We start from the raw sequence: 24,689 nt of genomic DNA, 5'->3' as shown, positions 1-24,689 counted from the left end.
GGTGAAATCTTGCTGCCATCAAATTCAAAATGACCTTTGCCATATCCTTTTTTATTTTTTATTTTTTTTTATTTTTTTTATTTTTTTTTGAATTATTATTATTTTTTTAATTAAATTAACTTTCATTTAGGCTCCTGTGTGTGTGTGTGTGTGTGTGTGTGTGTGTGTGTGTGTGTGTGTGTGTGTGTGTGTGTGTGTTTAAAAACCTTCGTTTTTTAACACACACACACACAAAGCTTAAAAACTTTATTACTAGTTTTAGTTTTTACTAGTTATATCTGGGTATTTAAAATAGAAATGAAAGAAACTGAACTTGATTCTTGTGTTTACAAATGTGGCAAATACCGAAATCATTACTTTTTGCTATTATTACTTTAAGTATTGGCTAGTTTTCATTTTTCATTGTAGCTGTCTACGATCACTTTGGTTGTGTAAAGCCGGCTGCTACACATTTGCTTTCCATTCAAGCATCGCGAAAGCTTGAATTGAAATTCCTTTTGCATTTGTTTTTTTCTCTTATTAGAGTGCGCCATTGGTGTTTTAAGACACTGATGACATTAAATTGTCTTAGACGGTTAAGTAAGGATTAGACCAGATACGGATTTCTATCAAAAACGTGGATTTTGACCATCTAAAGTGAAATGTGGTAGTTTACAGGGAGTGCTTGAACGCATCACAAGTGCTCGCCTTTTTTGTCGCTGAAAGTAGGACCTAAACGTCTTTGACAGTTTGGGAGAGGTGGCTGCAGGGGACGGGTATCAGGTTGCTGATTTCCCTGGTTTTACATGGAGCACCTGTGTTTGAAACATTTAAAACTCTTTTTCTGGGAAGTCTGGAGCTTTCAGAGGAATCTGTTTCCTGAAAATGCCCAAACAAACAAAAACTCTCAGTTTGGAGATAGAACCGCGATGGAGACCTGCACTGTCCGAACCATGCCGTGCAGGGAACAGACTGTAGTTTCCGTTTGAGTCCCAAATTTTGACCGGAGCGACTATGGACAAGTTCCTCCAGATCGCTCCGCACTCCCTGGCGCTGGTGCTGTCGCGCCTTTGCAGAGGAGATGGAGAGGACTCACCGTCGCCACCGGCCTTGCTCTCAGTAAACTTAAAGCATCACTCTGGCTATGAGGTCTTCGCTAATTTCAAAGCCGTCAACATGCAGCATTTCTGGAACAAGGCACTGACACACGCGCTGACAGAGATCTTCTTCCTGGGCTGGATAGATGAGCATGTGCTGCTGATCCAAGGGAAAGAGGTGCACCTTCAGGTCCTCAGGAACGGATGGACGAGACGGACCTTGCAACCTCCTGAGGGCTTTGACATCAAATACATAGGTGGGTAAATTGTCTAGACATGCGTGATAACAACTACAAAGCATCTTAGAAAGTTAAATGTAGCCTCAGGGTTTTCTTGTCTTCCCAGATGGATGTGTTCTAATATGGGTTGTTTGGGTTATAGAAACAAAGTACTGAGTCCTTTAGAAGTTTAAAATACCATATTCATAGTTGGAGACAGTATTCAGCAGTAAAATAGACAAATCTTATCTCAAAGTTAACAATGTGTGTTAACGGAGATATTCATCAGAGTGAAAAGAACTTGCTCAGATGTCCTTATAATAATAGCCGAAGGAAGAAGAAGAAACAAAAATGTTCCCCATGTTCACCTTCTAGGGCTAGACTTCAGACTAGGCCTTTGAACTAACTGAAACTTTTCTTCTAAAACATTTGTGATGATTAAATTCTGACCCATGAAGTTTAGGTGCAAACAACAACAACAACATTAAGCCTTACATATGTTTTTATTATAGTTTCATATTGCATTCAAAGCACTCATTAAAATAATTATCAGCTTCATTAAAAACAAAAAAACATTATAATTACTAATTATCTAGTAATGATTACTATAATTACTAGTTATCTCTGGCTCTCTTCCACAGCATGTCTTTGTCCTGTCTTCCTCCCCTAACCCCAATTATTTGTGGCAAGTCAATGGCCGCCCCTCCCTGAGCCTGGTTCTGTCGGAGCTTTCTTCCTGTTAAAAGGGAGTTTTTCCTTCCCACTGCCGTCAAAGCGCTTGCTCATAGGGGTTCATATGATTGTTGGGGTTTCTCTGTTTTCTTTGTATGATTGTTGGTCTTTACCTTACAATATAAAACGCCTTGAGGCAACTATTGTTGTGATTTGGCACTATATAAATAAGACTGAATTGAATTGAAAGCTGGATCGCTCTATTAAAATGCTGTCCACTTTATAAACTCCCTTTTTGGTGTGTCATGTGAATCCGTTCTCATCAGCAGATCTTCTTGTCTTTTCTGGCTCTTCAGAGCTCTTCTGTGTTTTTGTTTTTCACGCTGACGTCCACACCTCTTTTTTTACGAGCTGGCAGAAACTACTGATTGGCATTTTTAGAGGTGAGCGCTCAAATATGTTCTCCTGCAGTTGAATAATTGAATAATGTGAGTCTGTGAGTAATGTTTCGACTGGCTAGTCTCAGTGAAAAAAAGGGAGTGTAGGCATCATATCACCTTTTAACCTCAGCTGCTTCATGTCATGAGGCTTACTCATCCAGATAGCACAGACAGGATTGGAGCCCAGTTTGACTCCAGTTCAGCATTCCCACACTCTGATTCCGATTCTTCTGACAAGGCCATAACTCATATATGTGCTGAGACAGGTTGGGACGACTTGAAGTGTTGTCTAACCACTGCACCATCATACTGAGAATTCATCATACTGGGTTTGCTCTGTGTGTGCATACGTGTGTGTTCAAATGAGACAGAGAGGCGTGCAGCTTGTCAGAGATCATCTTATTTATGTTTATTTCACAATAGAGCCAGGGTTTGAATCATCTTGTTTTATCGGTGAGCAGCATCAACCTGCAGCAGGGCAAATGCAAACAGAAAAGTCAGCAGGGTTGGGTGTGTGAAAGAAGTGAAGACTAAAAGTTTTAGTACTTGTCTTTTACTGCATAGGCTGATATCAAGAGTCTGCAATTTGAAGAATATGAGCAAAAGCATGGTTTCCAGGATTGTTTGCCGTGGACGTGGATCCTAAAAACCTAAATGTGGAGGAAATTATTGTGATTCAAATGATTGCAGCCATGACAGTTAATAACTTTGATAATGCTGACAACATTAGTGGTCATTTGAGAATAAAGTCCTGTCCATATATAAGGTAAGCAGTTAGTCACTGCTTACTCTCTGGCTGGACGCTACTAGCCCAACAGCATCCTTTGCTCCCAGTAGTAAAAACTTAAATTCCATCCATCCATCTTCTTCTGCTTTATCCGGGGCCGGGTTGCAGGGGCAGCAGCCTAAGCAGAGAAGCCCAGACCTCCCTCTCCCCAGCCACCTCCTCTAGCTTATCCAGGAGAACACCAAGGCGTTCCCAGGCCAGCCGAGAGATATAATCTCTCCAGCGTGTCCTGGGTCTGCCCCGGGGCCTCCTCCCGGTGGGACATACCCGGACCACCTCACCCAGGAGGCGCCCAGGAGGCATCCTTGTCAGATGCCCAAACCACCTCAGCTGGCTCCCTTCGATGTGGAGGAGCAGCGGCTCTACTCTGAGTCTCTCCTGGATGGCCGAACTTCTCACCCTATCTCTAAGGGAGAGGCCAGCCGCCCTTTGGAGGAAGCTCATTTCTGCCGCTTGTATTCGCGATCTCGTTCTTTCGGTCACTACCCACAGCTCGTGGCCATAGGTGAGGGTAGGGATGTAGATCGACCGGTAAATTGAGAGCTTCGCTTTTACACTCAGCTCTCTCTTCATCATGATGGACCGGTGCAGCTTCCGCATCACTGCGGCTGCAGCACCAATCCGTCTGTCGATCTCCGGCTCCCTTCTCCCATCACTCGTGAACAAGACCCCGAGATACTTGAACTCCTCCACTTGGGGCAGGAACTCATCCCCGACCTGGAGTGGGCACTCCACCCTTTTCCTTAAAAACTTAAATTGATTGCCTTAAAGTTGAGACCCGTTTGACTGCACAGTGGTATGTTTGGCATTACAAACTGACTAAAACTAAATTGACTTCACACACTCACCTACCACACTTTCACTGCTTGTTAATATGAGTACCTACTCAATCAATCACATGGCTGCAGCTCAATTCATTTAGGCATGTAGACATGGTCAAGACGATGGCCTGAGGTTCAAACCGAGCATCAGAATGTGGAAGAGAGGTGATTTAACTGACTGGTTTTTGGTTCCAGACGGACTGGTCTGACTGTTTCATTAACTGTTGATATTCTGGGATTTCCCCCCACAACCATGTCTTGAGTTTATAGAGAATGGAAAAAAAGAAAATATCCAGTGAGCGGCACATCTCTGGATAGAAATTCCTTGTTGATGCCAAAGGTCAGACGAGAATGGCCAGAGTTGATATGAAGGCAACAGTAACTCATGCTTGTTTCAACAAAGCTATGTAGACGAGCATATTCATCAAAGCAGATGAGCTACACACCAGCTGCTGGTCCTGTAAGCTAAGAACAGGAAGCTGAGGCTGGTCTGATGGGGGTCAGAATTTAGTGCAAACAACAAGAAAGCACAGATGCTCCTTCCTGGTATAAACCGTTCAGGCTGCTGGTGGTGTAACGATGCAGAGAAAATTTTCTTGGGACACTTTTGTTCCTTCAGCACCAACTAAGCATTGTTTAAATGCCACAACATACCTGTTACCTGAGTACTCACCATGTCCATCCCTTTATTAGCACAGTGTACCTATCTTATAATGGCTGCTTCTAGCAGAATAACACACCATGTTACAAAGCTCTGTTCATCTCAGCTGATTCTTGAACACTGCAGTGAGTATATTGTACACAAATGGCCTCCAGAGTCACCATCTCTTAATCCAAAAGACTACACCTGGGATGCGGTGGAATAGGAGATTAACAGCTGACAAATCTGGAGCGTTATTGCTGAAGCAGCATTATGTTATGATGTTAAAATAAAATTTTGTAAATTGTTGCTAGACCTTTTTCTTAGGTGAATCTCTGGATTGGGTTCTTCATATCATCAAATAGCTCAGCAGATATTTTTCAGGTAGACTTTCAGGGTTATTCACTTCATCTTGCAGTTTAAACAGTTGTAAAAACACAGACCGTCAAACCGAACTCTTCACTGTTAAATTTAATAAAATAAATAATTATTTTCGTCTTGAGTGACTTGTGAGTGTTATCTTAACTCTGTCTTTGAGCTGCTTGAAATCAGCTCTGCTAAGCTGAAAAGCTACTAGTTCTGTTACAAAAGACGTGATAGATTGGGATTGTGTTGTTCTGTGAGAAAAGGTGGCATAGCTTGATTGATACCGGCGAAGCAAACACAGATAAGCTCTGGAATGTTTGTCTTATAGCTAATAACTCACCAGACGTTATAAATCCTGAACCAGCTGACTTTGTATGCTGTGAATCCAGATGCAAATGACTTTCTCATGTATGTAAGCTTTGTGTAGGATACATATTTTTAAAACTGAACCCCAAAAAAGACAGACTGACATCATTTAGAAATCATCAGTTAGTTGAAGGCTGTTTTTGTTGTTCTGTTGTAGTACAGTTTAAGGGGTTGTGTTTTTGCACTTACCACCACTGGGAAACCTATTCAGTCTCTGGTTTTGTGGTGTTGTGTTGAACTTGAACCATTTTGCCTCTTTTCGCCTGATTTCAGTTTATTTTTTCCAGATTGAAACACTCAATATGTGTTTCTTTACTTCTTTGTGAAGTAACAAAATGAACTATAATTGTGATATCTCAATGAAATCTTCTGATTTTCAAAAGTGAGCTGCAAGTTTTACTGACTCATTTTCCCAGCTGTGGTGTCAGGATGTTACTTTTTGGTAGACAAGTTCTAACAAAGATCAGACAAATTTCCACCATAGGGTACTCATTAACTAGAGGTAAGTGTTGGGGGGTAATGCATACACACACACACACACTGATATGATATTTCATTAGCATTGCTATGGAAAGAAAATTCTTCAGAAAAAAAGCTTCAGGACTTAAACTATGCAGTGAATTTAAAAAAAAGGACTGCACTTGCACATAGTCCAGATTATCAACCAAACAGTCTGAGAATGTTTGATTGGGGCTGTGAGCCAAATAGCAGCCGGATTAATATATTTAGAGAAAAGTTGTGGATTTTCAGCTATGTGGAAACAAAGTGTTTTTTAATAGGCGACTCAGTCTGATTAACAGAGGGACTTTGTATCCTTTAGCAGCCTACAAACAATAGACAGGGGACCGGGTGTACCCCTTAGGAAGGAAAAGTCGAGTATTTGTTCCACAAAAAAAATTCTACTCAGCTGCATTCCCAGCCACAGCACAGCTCTCCACTGGAAGGAAAGGGAGGGTTTTAGGAGAGAATTGAGGGAAATGTTTGACGCAGCGGAGAGATGGGATGCTATATATCTTAATGTCAGATCAGGATGTGTTGTGGTGGCTGTTGTGTCAAAAAAAACCAAAATGTTAGTGTCTTAATTCGAGACTTTGAGGGAACAAAAACATGTAATGCTACGAATGTGCCGCAGGAGGGCAGGCCGCTGGGAAAAATGCTTCTGCTTCTGTTTGTGAGGAAGTTGGATGTGAGTGTGTGTTGAGTGGAATCCCTCCAGGAGCATCACTGTTAGTCAGTCGACCAGTTTAGTCCAGTATGGTGGACTAACGCTATGGTGTTTGGTGCAGTGTCCCTTTGGGTTTTTTTTTTTATTATTATCAGGTGACTATTTTTTTTGCAATATTTTTGTTAATGACCAACTAGTAGCAAAATTTAAAAGTAGTAGATTTGAATTTATATACAACCAAGTACAAAAAAATTAAAAAGGCAGCTGGTTTAAAAGTGGTTTAAAATTTGACCAAGACATCCAGTTTTCCTTACTACTTTTCTTTCCCAACTTCACCACATCAGGCTTGAGATGATCTATAAACAAATGCGTTTAAAGTACAAAAATTAGTTGGCAGCATACGTGATGATAGCGTAGATGCCAAAAGTATTCGCTTATCTGCCTTCACACACAAATAAACTTGTGTGAGATCCCATTCTTAATCTATAGGAGTTAATGATGTATGCCCAACCTTTTGCAGCTGTAACAGCTTCAACTGTTCTGGAACAGTTTTCCAAAAGACATAAGAGTGTGTTTATGGGAATTTTTGATCATTCTTCTAGAAGAGCATTTGTGAGGTCAGACGCTGATGCCGGACAAGAAGGCCTGGCTCATAGTCTCCTCTCTAATTCATCCCAAAGGTATTCTGTCAGGTTGAGGCCAGGACTCTGTGCAGGCCAGTCAAGTTCTTCCTCACCAAACTCTCTCATCCATGTCTTTATGGACCATGCTTTGCACACTGGTGCTCAGTCATGTTAGAACAGGAAGGGATCATCCCCAAACTCTTACCACATGAAGCATTAAGAGTTCCTTTCACTGGAACTAAGAAGAACTCCTGAAGAATAACCCCACATCATAATCCACCAGAATTTACACTTGTCACAGTACAGTCAGACAAATACCATTCCCAAACCCAGACTCATCCATTGGATTGCCGCAGTGTGATTTTTCACTGCAGAGAAGATGTCTCCACTGCTCTAGAATCCAGTGGCGATGTGCTTTAAACCAGCGGTCCCCAACCTTTTTTGCGCCACGGACCAGTTTATGCCCGACAATATTTTCACGGACCGGCCTTTAAGGTGTCGCGGATAAACACAACAAAATAAAACTAGTACCGGTACCGAAAAAAAGAAGATTTATTCATAACACACGTGAAAAGACCCAGGAAAACCGAGTTAACGATAAAAACAATAACAAAATAATGCTGAAAACCTTGAAAACCATACATTTCACACCTGAGCCTCAACTCTCGCGGCCTGGTACCAAATGACTCACGGACCGGTACCGGTCCGAGGCCCGGGGGTTGGGGACCGCTGCTTTAAACCATTGCCTCCAATGGTTTGCATTACACTTGGTGAAAATATGTAGTCTATCTTAAAAAAGTAGGTGAATTAACAGAAGGCAACAAACCGTGATCAGGAATGGGTCACCATCAGTCAGGATGTGTCCCAGAAGTCAAAGAATTATGATAAGTCAGCGTTATGATGAGGAATAGTCTTTATAAGTACTGACTCTTAATTAAGATTAAATTGCCACTAAAAGTCTTCAAAGCATATTGTTCTTCACAAAAACTTTCGAAGATCTATTCCTGCCCTCTCGGTGCTCTAAGGTGATCACAACTTGTTGACTTCTGCTCGTCGACCTGCTTCTTAGCGATTGAGCACAGATTTTTAGTCAGATAAAGATCTGATCATTGATCCAAATTGTAATTTGACAGTTTCTTGCCTCATGGTTAGGCCTTTTTCCTTATGACATGCATAGTTCCACTATGGAATATGAAACTAATGTGCTGCGCCTAGAGTTTATAGCTCTGTTATTTTTCAACCTTTCCCTTGTTGGGCTTTTACCAATTCATTTTCAGTTGACTGGCCAGTCAAGTGTCTTAGGCTACGTCCACACGTACCCGGGTATTTTTGAAAACGCAGATTTTTCTATGCGTTTGCACCTTTCGTCCACACGTAAACGGCGTTTTCGGTCACTGAAAACGGAGATTTTTAAAAACTCTGGCCAGGGTGGATATTTTTGAAAACTCAGTTTTTGCATTTACGTGTGGACGAGAAAAACGGAGAAAACGGAGAAAAAGCAGCGTCAAAGGTGTGCGCCTTTTTTGACGTCACACTGTGCGCCACGTTGTTTCGGTGAAATTAATTTCTACAATACTGTTACTGTTAATTGTTCTCTCTGCAGTGTTTAAATGCTTACATATACACACACAGTTACTGTCCCTCCACACATACGACTCGGTTCTGCTTCTATGCCCCATCCTTGTTTACGATTTCCCACCGAGGCTTCTAGACTTCTGATTGGCCAACATTTCTACACGGTTAGGAATATATCGCCACCTGTTGCTTTCGCATGTTCCTAGCAGCGTTTTCCTTCATTTCTGCATTTACGTGTGGACGGGATTATTTTTTAAAACAAAAATGGAAAATCTCAGTTTTCAAAAATACCCGTGTCCGTGTGGACGTAGCCTTAGTTTGTGCTAACTTTGTCTTAGTAGTCTCATCTTTACATTTCCTGAGGATATCTTACAAGTATTAAAAGTTGAAATAATCAGTAAAACAGTAGATTCACATATTTATGTGAATTTTTACATCATTACTACTTTCTCATGCGTGCTCCAGCCTCAAACCTTTCTAGAATTACCCTCAGGAGATGCAAGCTTAAAGGCAAACAGCTCACTTACGACAAAGTCCATGTCATGTCTGATAAGGACAGCAGCTGATGCACACTACCTACTTGGGTGTTCTGTATTAAAAAAGGAAAACTTTAATCATTCTCTCGAGTCCAAGTCACCAATTTCAGGAGAAATTTGTGAAAACAGCTCATGATGCATGCTTTTTTTCTCAGTATATGTACCTGTGTCTTATAGACAAAGTTGAAGGATCTCCATTTTTCAGCATCACTGCAGGAGCATCGTGTGTCCGTAGAACAGGCAGTCCTTGTGCGTGCGTGTGTGTGGAGCCTGTCTGCTTTCTATTTTGAGTCTCTGGCTCTTTAAGAGAACAGCACTCAAAGGTAACAGCTATGAGATCATCGGCTTGCGTCGTCATGGCAACAAAGGCTGTTGCAGCACTACTGAGAAATAAAATGGCTGGCATGGTGGTGTCGCTCTCCCTCCTCCTCCTCCTCACCACCCCTCCTTTGCTCTCCTCTTTCTTTTTGGTATCAGTGAACTGGAGCAGATTGGTTGTGACACCGTCCACCCCTCTGCCTGCACCCCATCCTGCCCTCACACTTTTCTGCTCCTTTTTCTATCCCCCCACCTCAACCGTCCATTCACACTCCACGCATGTGAGTCAGCACGAGCCGGCTTCGAGCGGAGGAGCTGTCGCTTTTGGACGTTATTAGGGTGATGCTTTTGGGGTTTTTCGGTGCTCCACACAGTTAAGTTACTGAATCAACTGGTGGAAAGCGCTGATGAGAAAGACACAAATCAGCAGGTTTAAAATGACTTCCACACTAGGTTGTGGCTTCACAGTCAGCTGAGAGACAAAAAAAAGAAAAAAAGAGGAAGGCTGATTGTTTAAGGGGCCCCTCATCCTTCAAGAGTACAGCCAGTAATACTGAGAGGGTTGGAGAACAAGAGTAGGAAGGGAGGATGTAGAGACTGAGAGTTTTTGCAGTTCCCCTGGCTATCATCTGGATGCTGACATTTATTTATTTTTTTCTTGTATCTATTTTTCGAGCTGTTAATATTTGCTCTCCTTTCTGCCTTCTCTACGTCCCCTCTCTCTCTCTCTCTCTCTCTTGCTCTCTCTTGCATCCTCTCCTCTCCCCTCCCCTCAGCCTCAATCACCCAGACACAGACGCATGCATGCTCACGCAGAATCGCGCGCAGCAGGCGGATGCGCGCATACACTCTCTCTCACACACACATACACACACACACACACACACTCACACACTCTCTCACACACACACACACACATACTCACACACCCTTCCTGGAGGTGCTGGGAGCAGCTGCAGCATTAGCGTTGAAAGAGATTTGCCGTTGACTGGAGTTTGCATCCCCCCCGTTAATGAATGGATGCTACGGCGATCAGCTCAGGAGCTTCTTCCGTCGGATTGCGGGATATGGTGGATATCTATTCTTGAATTTATTTATTTATTTCTATGCTCTCCATTTTTTTCTCCCCACCCTCTGCTGGTGTGCTGTTGTCGAAAGGACGATGGGGTCTTGTGCTTGATCGGATAAAGATGGAGGTGAACGTGGCGTCTCCGCTGCTTGGCATACTATTGAGGTTTCACTGCCCATTAGGGTGAATGGAGCTTTTATTTCTGTGTTTTTTGAAGCGGGCTCTTTTGTTTTACGGGGATCGGCCGAGCACTCCTGTGGTGAATTGAGCTATTGTCGAAGACTGGGCCTCTCTTAAGCTTTGAATCTTTGACCATCCATCCGTCCCCTGCCTCTCTCCCCCTGCTACCTTCTACTCGAAAGGAACAAGCAGATCCCAAAAACCTCCGCTGAAATCTTCCCTCACCGTCCTCCTTCTTTCCAATGCCCCATTTCCCTCATCTCTACCCCTGCCCCCCCACCTCTCTCCTGCTCCCTCCTCCCACATCAGAGTGGCTACGTAATGTGCCTCCCTACGCATGCAAATGGGGATGCTACGAATGGTGGCTGGGACTGATGTCGATGAAAGGGTGATGCCTCGCGCAGTCACCTGCACCTCTGCTGCCACTGCCATCAATCCAGATCAGCCTGGGAGAGCCCAGCAGCCGATGACAACCACCCACAGTGCGAACACGGTCGTTTGTAGCTTGCTCGTGGATGTAAATGAGACATGTGTATGTGTGTGAAGGAGCACACTGGTTCCTGCCATGTCTGGTGTGTGATCGCTCTAGCGGGACGTTCTTACTAATGCGGGGGAGGCACTGAGCCCGAGGTTTGTCGACCTCCCCCTGCACACACCCCCCTTCCCCCTTTCCCCTTCTCCCTCCTTCCCTCCCCCCCTTCCCTCCCACCCCATTCCACCCCCCTCCCTCCAACCTTATCCCGAGAAGCCCAAGGGGGGTGAAGACCACCTGGTTTAAAAAAAGAAAAAAAAAATAAGATTTTGAAAAAAGGGGGTCACGATGAAGAAGAACCGCAGCAGCAATCTGCGGCGGGCCTGGCCCAGCTCGGAGCTCGCCGAACGCCCGCTGGAGCACAACCTCTCTCGTAGTGAGAAAGACATCCGTGTGCAGAAGCAGCATCTTCCTCCGCCTCCTCCCCCTCATTTCTCTCCATCCCCGCCAAGTTATCGTGCGCCAGGTGAGTCAGACCCTCCCACTCTCAGAAGCTCCACCCTCTCTACTCACGACTGCTCAGTCAGTAAACTTTGGTCGCTCTGAAGTAGGAGGTGTTAACAGCTCCCTTTTTTCTTTTTTTTAGTTTTCCAGGGTGTTATCATAGAATCAATGACTTTATTTGCACTTTAGCGAGTCCTGCTTTCTTTCTTAAGGTTTAGGGCTTCTTGTTTTTCCATTGAGGGTTAATTTCATATTCTGAATTAATATTGTAGTGTTTTAGTAGATTTTTACGGTGTGTCTGAATAGTCTCAGTACAAGAACAAGCTGTGCATTCTGTGGCAGATTTGTATTTTGTGTTAGATAAGATTATGTAAAGGCTTGTGGCTATCCCAGTATCAGGAATGCAATTACCGGGAATTTTTTGATCCTTTCAGTACTTCTGTTACAAACATTAGCTTGTTCCTCTGTTCTCTTTCTCTTTCTCTTTCTGTTTTTTTTTTTTTTTTGCTTCTTTGCTATAAGACATTATAAAAGCAAACTAGGAGGGGATTTACTTTTGTGCCGATCTTGAGCATACGTGGCTTTTCTTATGTTTACTAGAATACACGTAAAGCCTTGTACAGCCACATACAGCTTAATAGGGACTGTGATACTGAGTAGAGATAACGTCATTGTGTTGCTTAACTGACCATTCAGCTGAGCAGGCTGAGGAGGCAGAGCTCTGCACATATTTCAGCCTAGGCAGAGGAACCATGGACAGCACCAGATCTGTTTTCAAGTTGCTGAAGATGAGGAAGCGCAATGCTTAATGAAAGATTAAGTATAGAAGCTCTGATGATGCAGTTTCTGCACCTTGTCATATGATTGTCAATCATCTGATGCAGGTCAGAGGACAGGGTCACTACAGCAGATGCCGCAGCAGTGGATTCAGTGTGTCGCTTTGCAACCTTTCAGCAGAACCAGTGTTTGCTCTTTAAAGGGCTTGAAGCTCGGGCGCCTGGTTGTAAAGATGATTTCACTACTCACTACAGCTGACGGCAAAGCTAGCTTATGGAGAATTTATCTGGGGTAGGTCTTCTAAAATAGCTTTTCATTTAAATTTCAGATATGCTGATTGTCCAAGCTCCCGTTTCTGTTCGTAAAACGATGTTAATCAGATAGCTGCGCTGTGGAGATTCAGGTGATCTCATACTCCGGTCGCCGCAGCAGCAGCTGCCTCGCTTTGCTAAGCTACGAGAAACGGGAGGAGCAAGAGGCTGAGGAAGCAGAGAGGAGGGGTGGAGCCGTTACAGGCAGGCGGCATACACACTGCTGCTGTTTGACCATTACATCATAGCTTCACACGCTGCGCCTGCTGTTCATTCATGATCTAACAGTTGTGCTTTTGCCTCCTCCTCCTCCTCCTCCTGCAGGTGACGTGTCTCCGATCAGTATGTCACCTATCAGCCAGTCACAGTTCATCCCGCTGGGAGAGATCTTGTGCTTGGCCATCTCTGCTATGAACTCTGCCCACAAGCCTGTCAACCAGGAGGCACTGGTGGAGCACCTCACTGCCAGCTTCCCAGGTATGCCCTCGCACCTGCGTCTTAACATGGTACTGCACTCAAACATGAAGGAAAAATTGTAGAAAAAATGTTACAAATCAAAGCCTAAAAATCTAGATTTTTTTATTAATTTATCAGATATGCATGTTGTTTATTTACCATTTATTTGTCATATCTTGGTTTTTTGTATTTAGATGTTTTACATTTAACTACATTCTTCAAGCAGAAGAGTCATGCTCTTTATGTTTCACATTTTATGCACGTCAAATGCAGACGCTTTGTTCAAAGAGCAACTTAAACATGCTGATGTACAGTTCCTTCTTGTAATATCTCACGAGTGGCTGATATCACTGAATGGCTTCTCATGAAACTCCAGACACTTTGTGTTGATTTGTTTATCATTAGACACTGAACTGGAAAGCATTTAGAAAATAATCTCATTTCAGTTTTTCACAAATTTTAGTTCCTGCCTTTACTTTATTTATTTTAACTAAGACAACCTGTTGCTTTTCTGCTTTTCGGTGGGCTTTCTTTTGTTTTCTGACATTTTCTATGAGCTAGCTGAAAACCTGACGGAAAATATAAAATCCATCGTTGCACTTAAATGATGACCCAAGTCTAAAATATATTAAAATACAGTAAATATAGATATATGTGACACTGAATGATGGTTCTGTATTTGTGGACTGTTTTCCCAGTTTTTAGCTTTACAAATACAATCATATTTAACATTAATAGCTGGACTTCTATCTAGAATCAATATTCTACTATATTTACTACTGACGAATATCACTTGCATGTTTTTACAGTTAATATTTATCTGTATCTCCTGAGACACCAACAGGTTCTAAGACTGACACAACTCTGTAATTGCCTCCATACAGTATTAAAATAAAATGGATCAGTTTTCGTATAAATATGATCAGTTTAACACAAAATCATCCTCCATTTGGATATATTCAATATAATTAATACACGGTTTGAACAGTATTGGCCAGTCAGTTTGTCCAGTTACGTTTAAATCCTCTGAAAATGGGAAACTGTGTATAAAAATGGCTATAAATCTTGAACAGTTAAAACTTTTAAACTCAAAGCCTGCACTTTGATAACATCCTGATTATTTGATTTGGAATGCACTATAGTGGTGTACAGAAGAAGAAATGACAACAAATGTATGATTTTCCGAAACATTATGGCCATAGCAGCATCTTACTTTCATATTTAACATTGTAAAACTCGTGCAAGAGAATTCAATTTTATGAAACTAGAGTGTTTATTGAACAAGTACAAATTCAAAACAAAAAAGAAAAGACATTAAATCAGTAATATCACTTTGCATATGTGAGTTTTAAATTTAGCTATATCCAGCATTTTTATACAGCGTTTTCCTCACAATAGCTCTGCATGTGTCTTGACTGGTAGAGGTCTCAAACTGTGATCATTGTGTAGCCTGTTGTCATTCACAGATATACTTGCATATGTTTCCTTGCTGTAAAGCAGTTAAAATAAATAGTTGCATCATTTCTGTGTTAAAAACTATAACTGATATAATGTCAATACATTATATGAATGTCTATATAAAGGTTATGAGTGAAGTGAACAGCCTTTGATGATAACTGGGTATTTATTAAAGGGTCAGTCCATGTCAGATCATCACATGCCGCCCACCTGAATATGTCAGATTTGCCTGAAAATGTCACACGATGCTTATATTTTACAAGGTGATATAAGATGTGAGTGATTATCCCAATCACTTGATGCATGTGGATGTGATATTAACAGAAACTTACTCTTTCTGAAAAAGGTGTTCATATCTGGAGGATATGAGACTAAAGGTTGATGAAAATGAATTTTTCCCATATTTAAGTTGGAACTATTCACCTGTTTTGGACTGTTTTAAAGAATATAACGTGCCTTGCGTTTGATAAGGTTTAAACAAAATATTGCTCCTTTCTTGCAAAATTGTTGATTCTGCAGGTCTCCAAATATGCTGTCAGAGATTACACATCCAAATTATTAGCGACATCAGACATCGATCATTCATATTCAGAGAGCCATATTACCAGATATTTAACTTTAAACATTTGAAGGATTTTGTAGTTAATGGAATTTTCAAAAGGTCCCTCAAAAAAACAACAAAAAAACTGGACAAACATCTAAAATAAAATAAAATAAATATTGTTTATTTTTTTAGGGAATGAACTACATTAGGGGTCTGAAATTTTAATCCCCATTAAGTGTGTACCTTTCCCATTTAAATTAGGGTCAATCTGTGCTGATCAGGTGGTGTTTTGTTTGTTTGTTTTTTAAATTAGGAATTGAATGGAATAGCCCAAAAAACAAATCTTTTCGGAAACTAAACGTGCATTGAATCCAGACTAGAAATTCTCACAGTTTATCTGGAGTCTGTATGGAGACACTGGCACACATGGCAACAATAATTTGCACATTTGTGAAGGCAACATTAAAACCTGAATAACATTTTCAGGTTTTGAGGGCAGCATGTGCTGCTATCCAGATGGCTTCTAATGGAGGGCTTTGCTTATTTCAGCAAGATAATACCAAAGAACATTCTGTACGTATTACAGCAACATGGCTCAGGAGTAATAGAGTCTAAGTGCTAACTTGGCCTGCATGTTGTCTCAGACCTGTCATCCATTGAAACCATGTACTGTATGAAAAGAAGTATACTGCAAAACATGCCTCAAGTTTCTGAACAGCAAGAATGGGAAATGCAAGCTAAACACCAATTAGCTGTAAAACACTCTTTTTATGTAAAGTGAAAACCCCTTCATTCTCATGGCATGGTCATGTTTAACCTAGAAAACACAAATTTATTTGGGATTATCAGGGAATTAAATAGATTACATTTAAAATTAAAATACTGGGTCTGTTTTTGTGGTAAACTTTCACCTGTGGTGCATCATCAACAAATCAGAATCCAAAAAAATCCTGGACTACATTCACCAAACATAAGAAGCACACTAAAGATGGCATATGAGTAAAAAGTGAGACTACTACTTCATTGTCCTTTAAGACAGGGTATTTAATAGCCTGGAGTTGATTACAGTTGCAGCTGGAAAAAAAAATCCCTTGGTTAAGACTGTTCAATTGGGTAACTTTTTGCATATAAAGAGGGAAATTTACTTTGAGCAGCGTGTCATGAAAAGGTGAGGCAATGCAACACGTGTTAAATAAAAGTTTAAAAAAAAAAAAGTTAAAAAAATTCAAGACATTGCTGATATCATCCCCTTTTCCACTTCTTTCTAAGTCTTAGTCTCTAAGTTTTTTACATTCCACTTTCTTTGCCTGCAACAAATGTTACCTACATGCCTGTATTTGAAGTGAACTTCAGGAATATGAAGCTTTTAAAATAAAGCTGTGACTCAAATAATTTTTCATCTGTTTTCTGCAGGTGTGCCTACACCCAGCTCAGAGGTTTTGCGACATACCCTAAACATGCTGGTGCGAGAGAGGAAGATCTACCCAACTCCAGAGGGCTACTTCATTGTCACTCCCCAGACCTACTTTATCACTCCTTCTCTCATCAGAACAAACAACAAGTGGTATCACCTGGATGATCGACTGCAAGAGCGTCCACAGCAGCAGCAGCAGCAGCAGCAACAACAGCAGCAACAACAACAACAACAACAACAACAGCCACAGCAACAACCTCAGCATTGTGCTACACCTCAGTCTGGCAATGCCACACCATCCACGCCTGGCTGTCTGAGGGAGAGGCCTCCTCGCAAGAATAACAATGATTCGTACAATTCCTATCGCGAAGACCCGTCCAAACATCACCCCCCTGCACTCCCGAGCAAGTCACCAAAGGAGCACAGGGGAGATTCCTATCAAAGTAAGCCACCCAAGGATCACAGCGGCGGGGATCCTCCGCCGAGTGCGTCAGCCAAGGAGCACCGAGGTGAGCCGCCATCGTACCCCCATCCCCCGGCTCCCACGTCTCCCCCTGCCCAGCAATCGCCGTCTCAAGATCCAGCTGATAAGGGCAAAAGCATCACTTCTTTCCCCTATAAAACTGACACTCTGACCAAAAAGAAAGAAGGAAGTGGTGGGGGCGGCGGAAGCGGCGAGAAGCAATCCAAAAGGTTCGGACTCAGGCTCTTCAGGCTGAGTTTTAAGAAGGACAAAATGAGGCAGCTGGCAACCTTCTCAGCCCAGTTCCCTCCGGAGGAGTGGCCGCTTCGTGACGAGGATGTGCCAACCACACCCATCCCCCGCGAAGTGGAGATGGAGATCATTCGCAGAATCAACCCCGACCTAACGGTGGAGAATGTTGCGAGGCACACGGCTGTGATGAAGAGGTTAGAGGAAGAGCGCACGCAGAAGAACAAAGCGGGGTCTTCAGCCCAGCACAGCGCACGCAGCAGGAGGGGCAGAGGCCACCGGAGGGCTCCACATGGTAAGTCCCGCTCTCATAGCAAACCGCGGACCTCCAGGGGAGACCCATCTGAGGGTTCAAACTGGGATCTTGTGTTCATGGAAAGGGATTACCGCTTCTTTAGCCACTCGTTAGTTCGCTCACCCCGAGAGGCTATGTACACCTTGGAGCGCAGGCGAAGTGGCGGCGCGACATACCTGGTCCACAGCAACCCCAACATCACTGAGTCATACTGCCCTGTTACCCCTGAGTGGGATGTGTCTGGGGAGCTAGCTAAGAGACGGACAGAGATGCCCTTCCCCGAGCCTTCACGTGGAACATGCCAGTCCAGAGTGCAAAGGAGTCACAGTCACAATCAGGACAGGAAGTCTCGTCACGAGAGGTCAGATCAGGCGAAAGAACGATCTCGGTCCATGGACAACTCTCTAAAAGGCCCGTCACTGGGTGCACCAGAAGACTTTGAACCAAGTCTGGAGGAGCGTAGTCATTACTACACTGATGATGGCACCCTGCGGGCCACGCAGAAGTCCTCCCATTACTCAAGGATCATGTTCTCTGCTGCTAAGTTCCACTCTGATTTCAATGTGCCTGATTTGGGGAAAGGGAGTTTGGATGAGTCAAGGATCCGGAGTACAATGGAGAGGAACAAAAGCAGAGACAGCCTGCCAACGTACAATGAGCTAATGGGACTTTCTTCTAAGCCCTCAACAGATGAGTACTTCCAGTGCAATACGTCAAATGAAACAATCTTAACTGCCCCTTCGCCTCAGGCAAAATCAGAATATGACACATTAACCTCATCAGGGGGACTCCGAAAGGGCTCTCCGGCTGACCGCCAAACGCCTCACCTCACCTCTCCTCACACGATGGAGTACAAAGAGGACTTGTCGGCAGCAAAAGGACAGAACGGCTCAACGCGACTGACGCCAAGCCAGACGCCGGAGCCGGCGCAAAATGCCCGTTTGACGCCACACCAACACAATGTCGATCCCGGAGGGGGAGGAGGTGGTATGGTGATCAAGAGGAAAGAAATCTTCAGCAAGGACACTTTGTTCAAACCTCCACACAATGCCTTGTCCAGCGGCTACGTGGACAGCAGCTACACCAAGTCTGGCACATTGCGGAAAGCCTCACATGCCAAATCAACAGAGGCCCTAGACAATCCTGAGCCCCAGCAGCCTTCCAATTCAGCGACTTCCTCAGCGTCACCTGCAGTTTTACAGGGCTGCTTAGAGCCAACAGTCCCCTCCGCCTCCTTTGACTATTATAATGTATCCGACGACGAGGAAGAGCCAGAGGAGGACTCGCACAAAGAGTTGGCTTCGGCAGAGGACAACAAAGACCACGGGGAAGGGGGTGGTAATGGTGGAGGCAGTGGTGGTGGTGGGGAGGGAACCATGCAGTGGCTCCTGGAACGGGAGAAGGACCATGATCTGCAGCGAAAACTGGAGACCAATCTGACTTTACTCAGCCCCAAGGAGACAGAGAATAGCAGCAGCCAGAAGTCAGCCCACTCGGCCCGTTTGGACAGCATGGACAGCAGCAGTGTCACGGTGGACAGTGGATTCAACTCCCCCAGGTATGTGCTAAAGTAAACTGCGTATGACATAAAAGTGCAACTTAGAGTGCGGTTAGGATGCTGAGGTAGAGCACACGAGGGCCTGAATACTTCCTCTAAAACAGATGTCGTGGTTATGTGTGGTTTGTTGAAATAAATAAAGCTTCTTGCACCCAGACCTTAGTGAAAGATGTCATGGGTCAATGTGAAGGCTTCAAGACCAAAGAATACTTAATTATAATTGATATTTTATCCCGTCGTCAACCTTCCTGGTTATGAATCTATTCACTGTAGCTGGCTAACAATCAGCTCATCTGAGACTACTCATATCAGTGTCGTGTTACACTGTTTGCTTATCACTAGGCTGAAGAAATCTGAGCTTTCAGCTTTGGCAATAGTGCTGTAAAGGTTCTGTATGTATGTCAAAGTCCATCCATTGAAGATGCTGGTTTGTGCTCATCCACCGATGTGCTTATTTAGCTGCTGACTGCTTTGTTTAAAGCAACAATGAGGTTTGTGCATGTGTAAAGAGGGTGTGAACATCCTCACAGTTATACTTTTCAATAAATAGATGAAAGTGTGCAAAATGGCACGCATTAACATCAGATTCTTGATGGTGAGCAATAAACCAGTCTCTGCCTATCAAACTTCTATTTTTTGGTCTTACAGGATCTGCACAGTTTTCAGTTTAAACACACGCGTACTCGGTGGATGACACTGAGTTGTAAGAGGGTTGTGTCATCATACACAGTATGAGCTTAGATGGGCGTAACTACTGTGATGTCACTGTCGGCATCTGGCATGGTTGGAAAAGACAAAAACAAATGTGAAGAGGATGAGCGGGTCTGACTGTGAAACTGCACACTCATTGATTTATGCCTTGTGATTGACAATTTATTAGCTAATGACTGTGTGGTTTCATACCATGGGAAATCTTACCACAGATGATCAGGATTTATAGCAGGAAATATACCTTATTTTTTCTTTTTTTTTAATTCAGTATAACCCAAAATGAGTGATCAAGCCCATACAATCAGACTTCTACAGCACCAGTCTTTTTGACACCACAGCCCTCTGCTGGCCTTCAGATAGAATGCAGGGTTAAGGCACCTTTGGCTTCATTGTTCAAACCTGGAAGCTACAGCCATGTTTGCAGCGGTCATTACTTTTTTGGAGAAGGTAATCTAAAAAGGACTGTATAATATACTATATGGACAAAAGCACTGAGCCGCCTACATAGTGCATTTTGCGAAGCTCCTGGTGTACAGTTTTTGTGCTGATGTTAATGCCAGAGGAGGTTTGGAGCTCTGTAGCTATTCAGTCAACTGAGTATTGGCAACATTTAAGCGCTACTGATTGGGTTCTTTATAGCGAAGTTGCTTTAGTTCCTAAACGCTTCCACTTTCCAATATTGCCACTTACATCTGATTGCGGAATGTCTGGGAGGGCGGAAACTCCACAAACTGACTTGATGCAGCATAGCATCCCATTACAGTACCACGCTCAAACTCACTGAGAAACATTTCTGAAAGAACAAGCCTTTCTTTCAGAAATGTTTGTAAAGTCAGACTGCATGGCTAGGTGCTTGATTTTATGCACATGTAGCAATGGGACTAAAAACACTTGAATTCAAAGATTAAACAGCGTATCCCAATACTTTTGTCCATCATGTAACCAGAGATGGGCGTTGCTGTAATCTGATTACTTTTTTCAAGTAATGAGTAAAGTAAGAGATTAATATTGCAGAAAAAGTCATTTGATTACTGCTACTTTCCCATAGCCATGCTGCGTTACTGCGTTACTAAACCGTGATTTTGTTTGTGAGTGTCTCATGTCAATGGTGTAAGCGCGTGCGACGTCCGTGGCAGCAACAGACGTGTGCAGATCAACATTGGATAACATGGAGGGCGGGAGAGAGTACGACCATGCAGCATTTAAAGCTTGGAAGTACTTACATTACTTTTGAGTTTGATTCCATAAAAAGTGACAAAAACATTAGCGTCCGCTGTAAACTGCGTGGAAAGAAAACGTCTTTCTAGAGCGAAAACTTAAACTTCAAATCTGAGTAAGTACCTAGCACGCTGCCACGGGAATGTGAAATTCACAGAGAAACCCCCGGATCCTTCCACTGACATGACCACTGTTGCAGCGGGCAAACCTCCACCTGCACCACTCGTTCTTAACAGGTGAAAATAGACTTAAGAGTGACAGGACTTCAGTGCCGCTGAATCTTTGATTTTATTTTTCTGCTGTGTTTTACTTGAATCTATCTGAAAGAGTGAGTGCAAACATAAAAAACTATTTTATTTTATATGCTGGAATATACAGAAAATAGGTTTAAATGTTAAACAAATTTCTTCCAGTCAGAGAATGTTGCTTATAATTTCATTTTTGCTTGGTGCAACGTGCATAAAGTTAAAAGATTAAAAATAATAAAACAAGTTTTAAAAATAGACTTTTTCATTTGATTTAATTTTCTGGGCTGAAAGGTCTATTGCTTTATTACCTATTCAGGTTGTGTATCATGTTTTTAAAAAGTAACTAATTACTTTTGAAAATAAGTAATCAGTAAAATAACTGGATTACTTTTTTGGAGAAATCGTCAGTAATTAGTAACAGTTACTATTTTCAAGTAACTTGACCAACACTGGTTTTAACTGTAACAAACTTAACTTTCAAAAATACCCAAAAGTAAACAGCGGTACATAAACGAATCATACAAAGCTATTCCAACTCCATATTTTACTGGCTGCAAGCATCTGTTTTACAAGCCATTTCTTTTTCTTTGAGTGAAATATGAAGCCAGTTTAATGTGTGAGAATCATGTGTGAACCAGTTCTGGATAAACTGACAGACAGTACAGGGGCGTATATCTTCCAGAGGCTTCTAGAAGGCATGCATGCTCTCATTTAATATTATCAAAAAGTAAAAAATTCAAACCTAATGCAATCGATGCTGGGCAAGCTCCAAAGAATGTTGGATGCTACACTTGGTAAAATAGAACATCTGCCATTAAACCTGCCTTACTATTATAAATCTTTGCTTTTCAAACTCACTGGCACTTACAGTACTACTTCGCATTTTGTAAATGTCTCTGGTTGGTAAAAGAGAATGATGGTAGATGTTTTCACACACTGATGATCATGTGTAAAATGGAATCGCCACTGTAATACATATTTTAATTTTGCTGTGTATATAGCGTTGATACAAAAACGAATATTTATTTATAAACTAATAAATATCCTGTATTTTGGAACTTAACATTGGGCTTAAAGATACAAGAAAGTAATTAGCATAATCGACATGTGGCAGATCTAATTGTTAACACTTGATTTACATTACCTTTTTGTTTAATAGCGTGATAATTTTGTCAATAACCTATCATCTTTTTCCCCCTCAGCATTCGAAGTCTGCTTTAAAATGGTATCAAAAGTATTTCAGTGGGTCTCCAATATGTTTTTTTTTAATCAACCTCAATTTATGTAACTCAATTTTCGTAACAAAAAAACTGCATGTCATGTTGTCTTTGTCGTGCAGGACACGTGAAAGCCTTGCATCCAACACATCCAGCATAGTGGAAAGCAATAGACGGCAAAATCCAGCGCTGAGCCCCGGCCACATTGGCACCAGTAGTATCGGACTGCCATTCAGCTTTCGCACCATCCCAGAGCCCCCCACCACACAGCCTGAGAAACTCCAGAAGTCATCGAACTGCCTGGCCTCCATCACCAGCGTCTGACAGGCAGCACAGACTGAGACCATAACGGTGGTGGAGGAGAGAGGAAAGTGGGGTGCTTCACCAGTTTTTTCCACCCACGCTTTCCTCAACCAACACACACACATAAACACTCACACGCGTACATCTTCAGACTCCTGAGAATCCATTTACTGGGACTGTTATAAAAACAGGCATGGCTTCAATAGACTGTTCCCACAGCTTCAAGAACTTAACTGCAAAAAACAGAAGAAAAACTACAGAATATCCAGACAACTGTAGGTGAAGGAACCTACCTGAAGTACTTTGATTTTGGTGACATGGACTCTAGTTTGGCTTATATCAAGATTCTTGACTATTGGTATTGGAAAGTAGTAGACTATAGGATTCAAGTTACATTTGGAAATATCAAGGAAAAAAACAACTTTTTATATTGCTTAACAATACATGTCCAATTAAATGTTCTCCTTCCTGAAATAGTTCTTCAGGACGATTTAATGTATCAGCACAATGTCAAGATAATAAAAGTTGATCCTGAGAACAACAAATGAAAGATATTAACACATAAATCAGCTCAGATTTGTGTACCGCAATGCAAATTATGTATGTATACTCGATACTTTTGATATCCTAATTATTATAATGGTGGTATTAAAGATGCTATGTGACCAAAAATGATGTTTGGGTAAAATTAGCTGCACCTCACCGCCCACACAAGCATTGCAGAAGATCAAACGGCTCTTGCAGCGCAGCGTGGTTTTGTGTCTGATTTTTGGAGCTTTTCTTCATATCACATGTGATGTTCAGGAAAAAGCAGATGTTTAAATTTCATTTTTGCCTCAGGACCTGAGTGTTGGCCTAAAAGCTGAAGTCATAGGTAACGGCACACTTTCAACGCTCATGCTGAAGTTGTTTTGGAGCGCTCAGTAGTCTAATCATAATATTCCCGAGCAGATGGAGTGTGTTACCTGTGTTTTATCTGCTTAATGAAAGGTAAAAATGTGGTGCATTTTGGGAAAAATTGGGCAGATTTGCAATAGCTGAATCAGTTGTGGATTTTTGTGAAAATTTTTGTTGGTACTTTTATTCTTTTTTTAAATTTCAGTAAGTAGGCCGTTCCTGTGGCTTACACGTTAGCCTGCCAAGCAAAAGATCCATGGCGTGATTCCACAAGGAGATGCACATCGTTTTGGGGTTGCATCTGGTGTAAATATCAAACGTGCTGTGGTGACGCCCTGCAAATAAGAGAGTAGCTGACAGTCACTTAGTACATAAAAGTTCCTGTTAAAAGTCTCAAACTGACCAGAGGTGATTAATCGGTTAACTAAAAATCAACCTTTCTGATGAAAGTTTTGGTTGATCTTTGACCAAAAAATTCTAAAAACTTGTTTCTGCTCTCACTATGTTTTTTCGAGAGGGCTTCTCATAGTCCATTATTAGTCTCACAAAACGACTCACTGTGGGCTTTGAGTGGACTTTGAGGACTTTTGATGATCAGATGGTAAAAATAGAATATTAATTAGATCAATCAATAATGAAATTCATTATTAGGTTTATCCCTACACATGGTGTACTAAGGCAGAGTACATAAACTGTATGAGAACAGCTACAGTAACTCAGCTGTTGTTGATGTTTGTTTAGA

General features: G+C 42.2%; 1 protein-coding gene across 3 annotated transcripts; it reads left to right on the top strand.

Moving 5' to 3' along the window:
- Positions 1 to 747: 747 nt before the first annotated feature.
- On the top strand, positions 748 to 23,722 carry stox2a (storkhead box 2a). Of its 3 annotated transcripts, none has more exons than XM_084931720.1 (4): positions 748 to 1,333; positions 13,241 to 13,393; positions 16,788 to 19,353; positions 22,870 to 23,722. In XM_084931720.1, the coding sequence occupies exons 1-4, from the start codon at positions 994 to 996 to the stop codon at positions 23,069 to 23,071; spliced, it is 3,261 nt and encodes a 1,086-aa protein (XP_084787846.1). In that variant the 5' UTR covers positions 748 to 993; the 3' UTR covers positions 23,072 to 23,722. The 3 variants fall into 3 exon arrangements, with proteins under 3 accessions (XP_084787846.1, XP_084787844.1, XP_084787845.1); XM_084931718.1 differs by lacking the exon at positions 748 to 1,333 and adding an exon at positions 10,380 to 11,850; XM_084931719.1 differs by lacking the exon at positions 748 to 1,333 and adding an exon at positions 12,362 to 12,896.
- The last annotated feature ends 967 nt before the right edge of the window (positions 23,723 to 24,689 follow it).

Source organism: Perissodus microlepis, chromosome 6, assembly GCF_051167445.1.
Source record: "Perissodus microlepis isolate ML-2025 ecotype Zambia chromosome 6, ASM5116744v1, whole genome shotgun sequence".
NCBI lineage: Eukaryota > Metazoa > Chordata > Actinopteri > Cichliformes > Cichlidae > Perissodus > Perissodus microlepis.
Note: the sequence above shows the minus strand (reverse complement) of the source record. Positions and strands in the feature narration are given on the sequence as shown.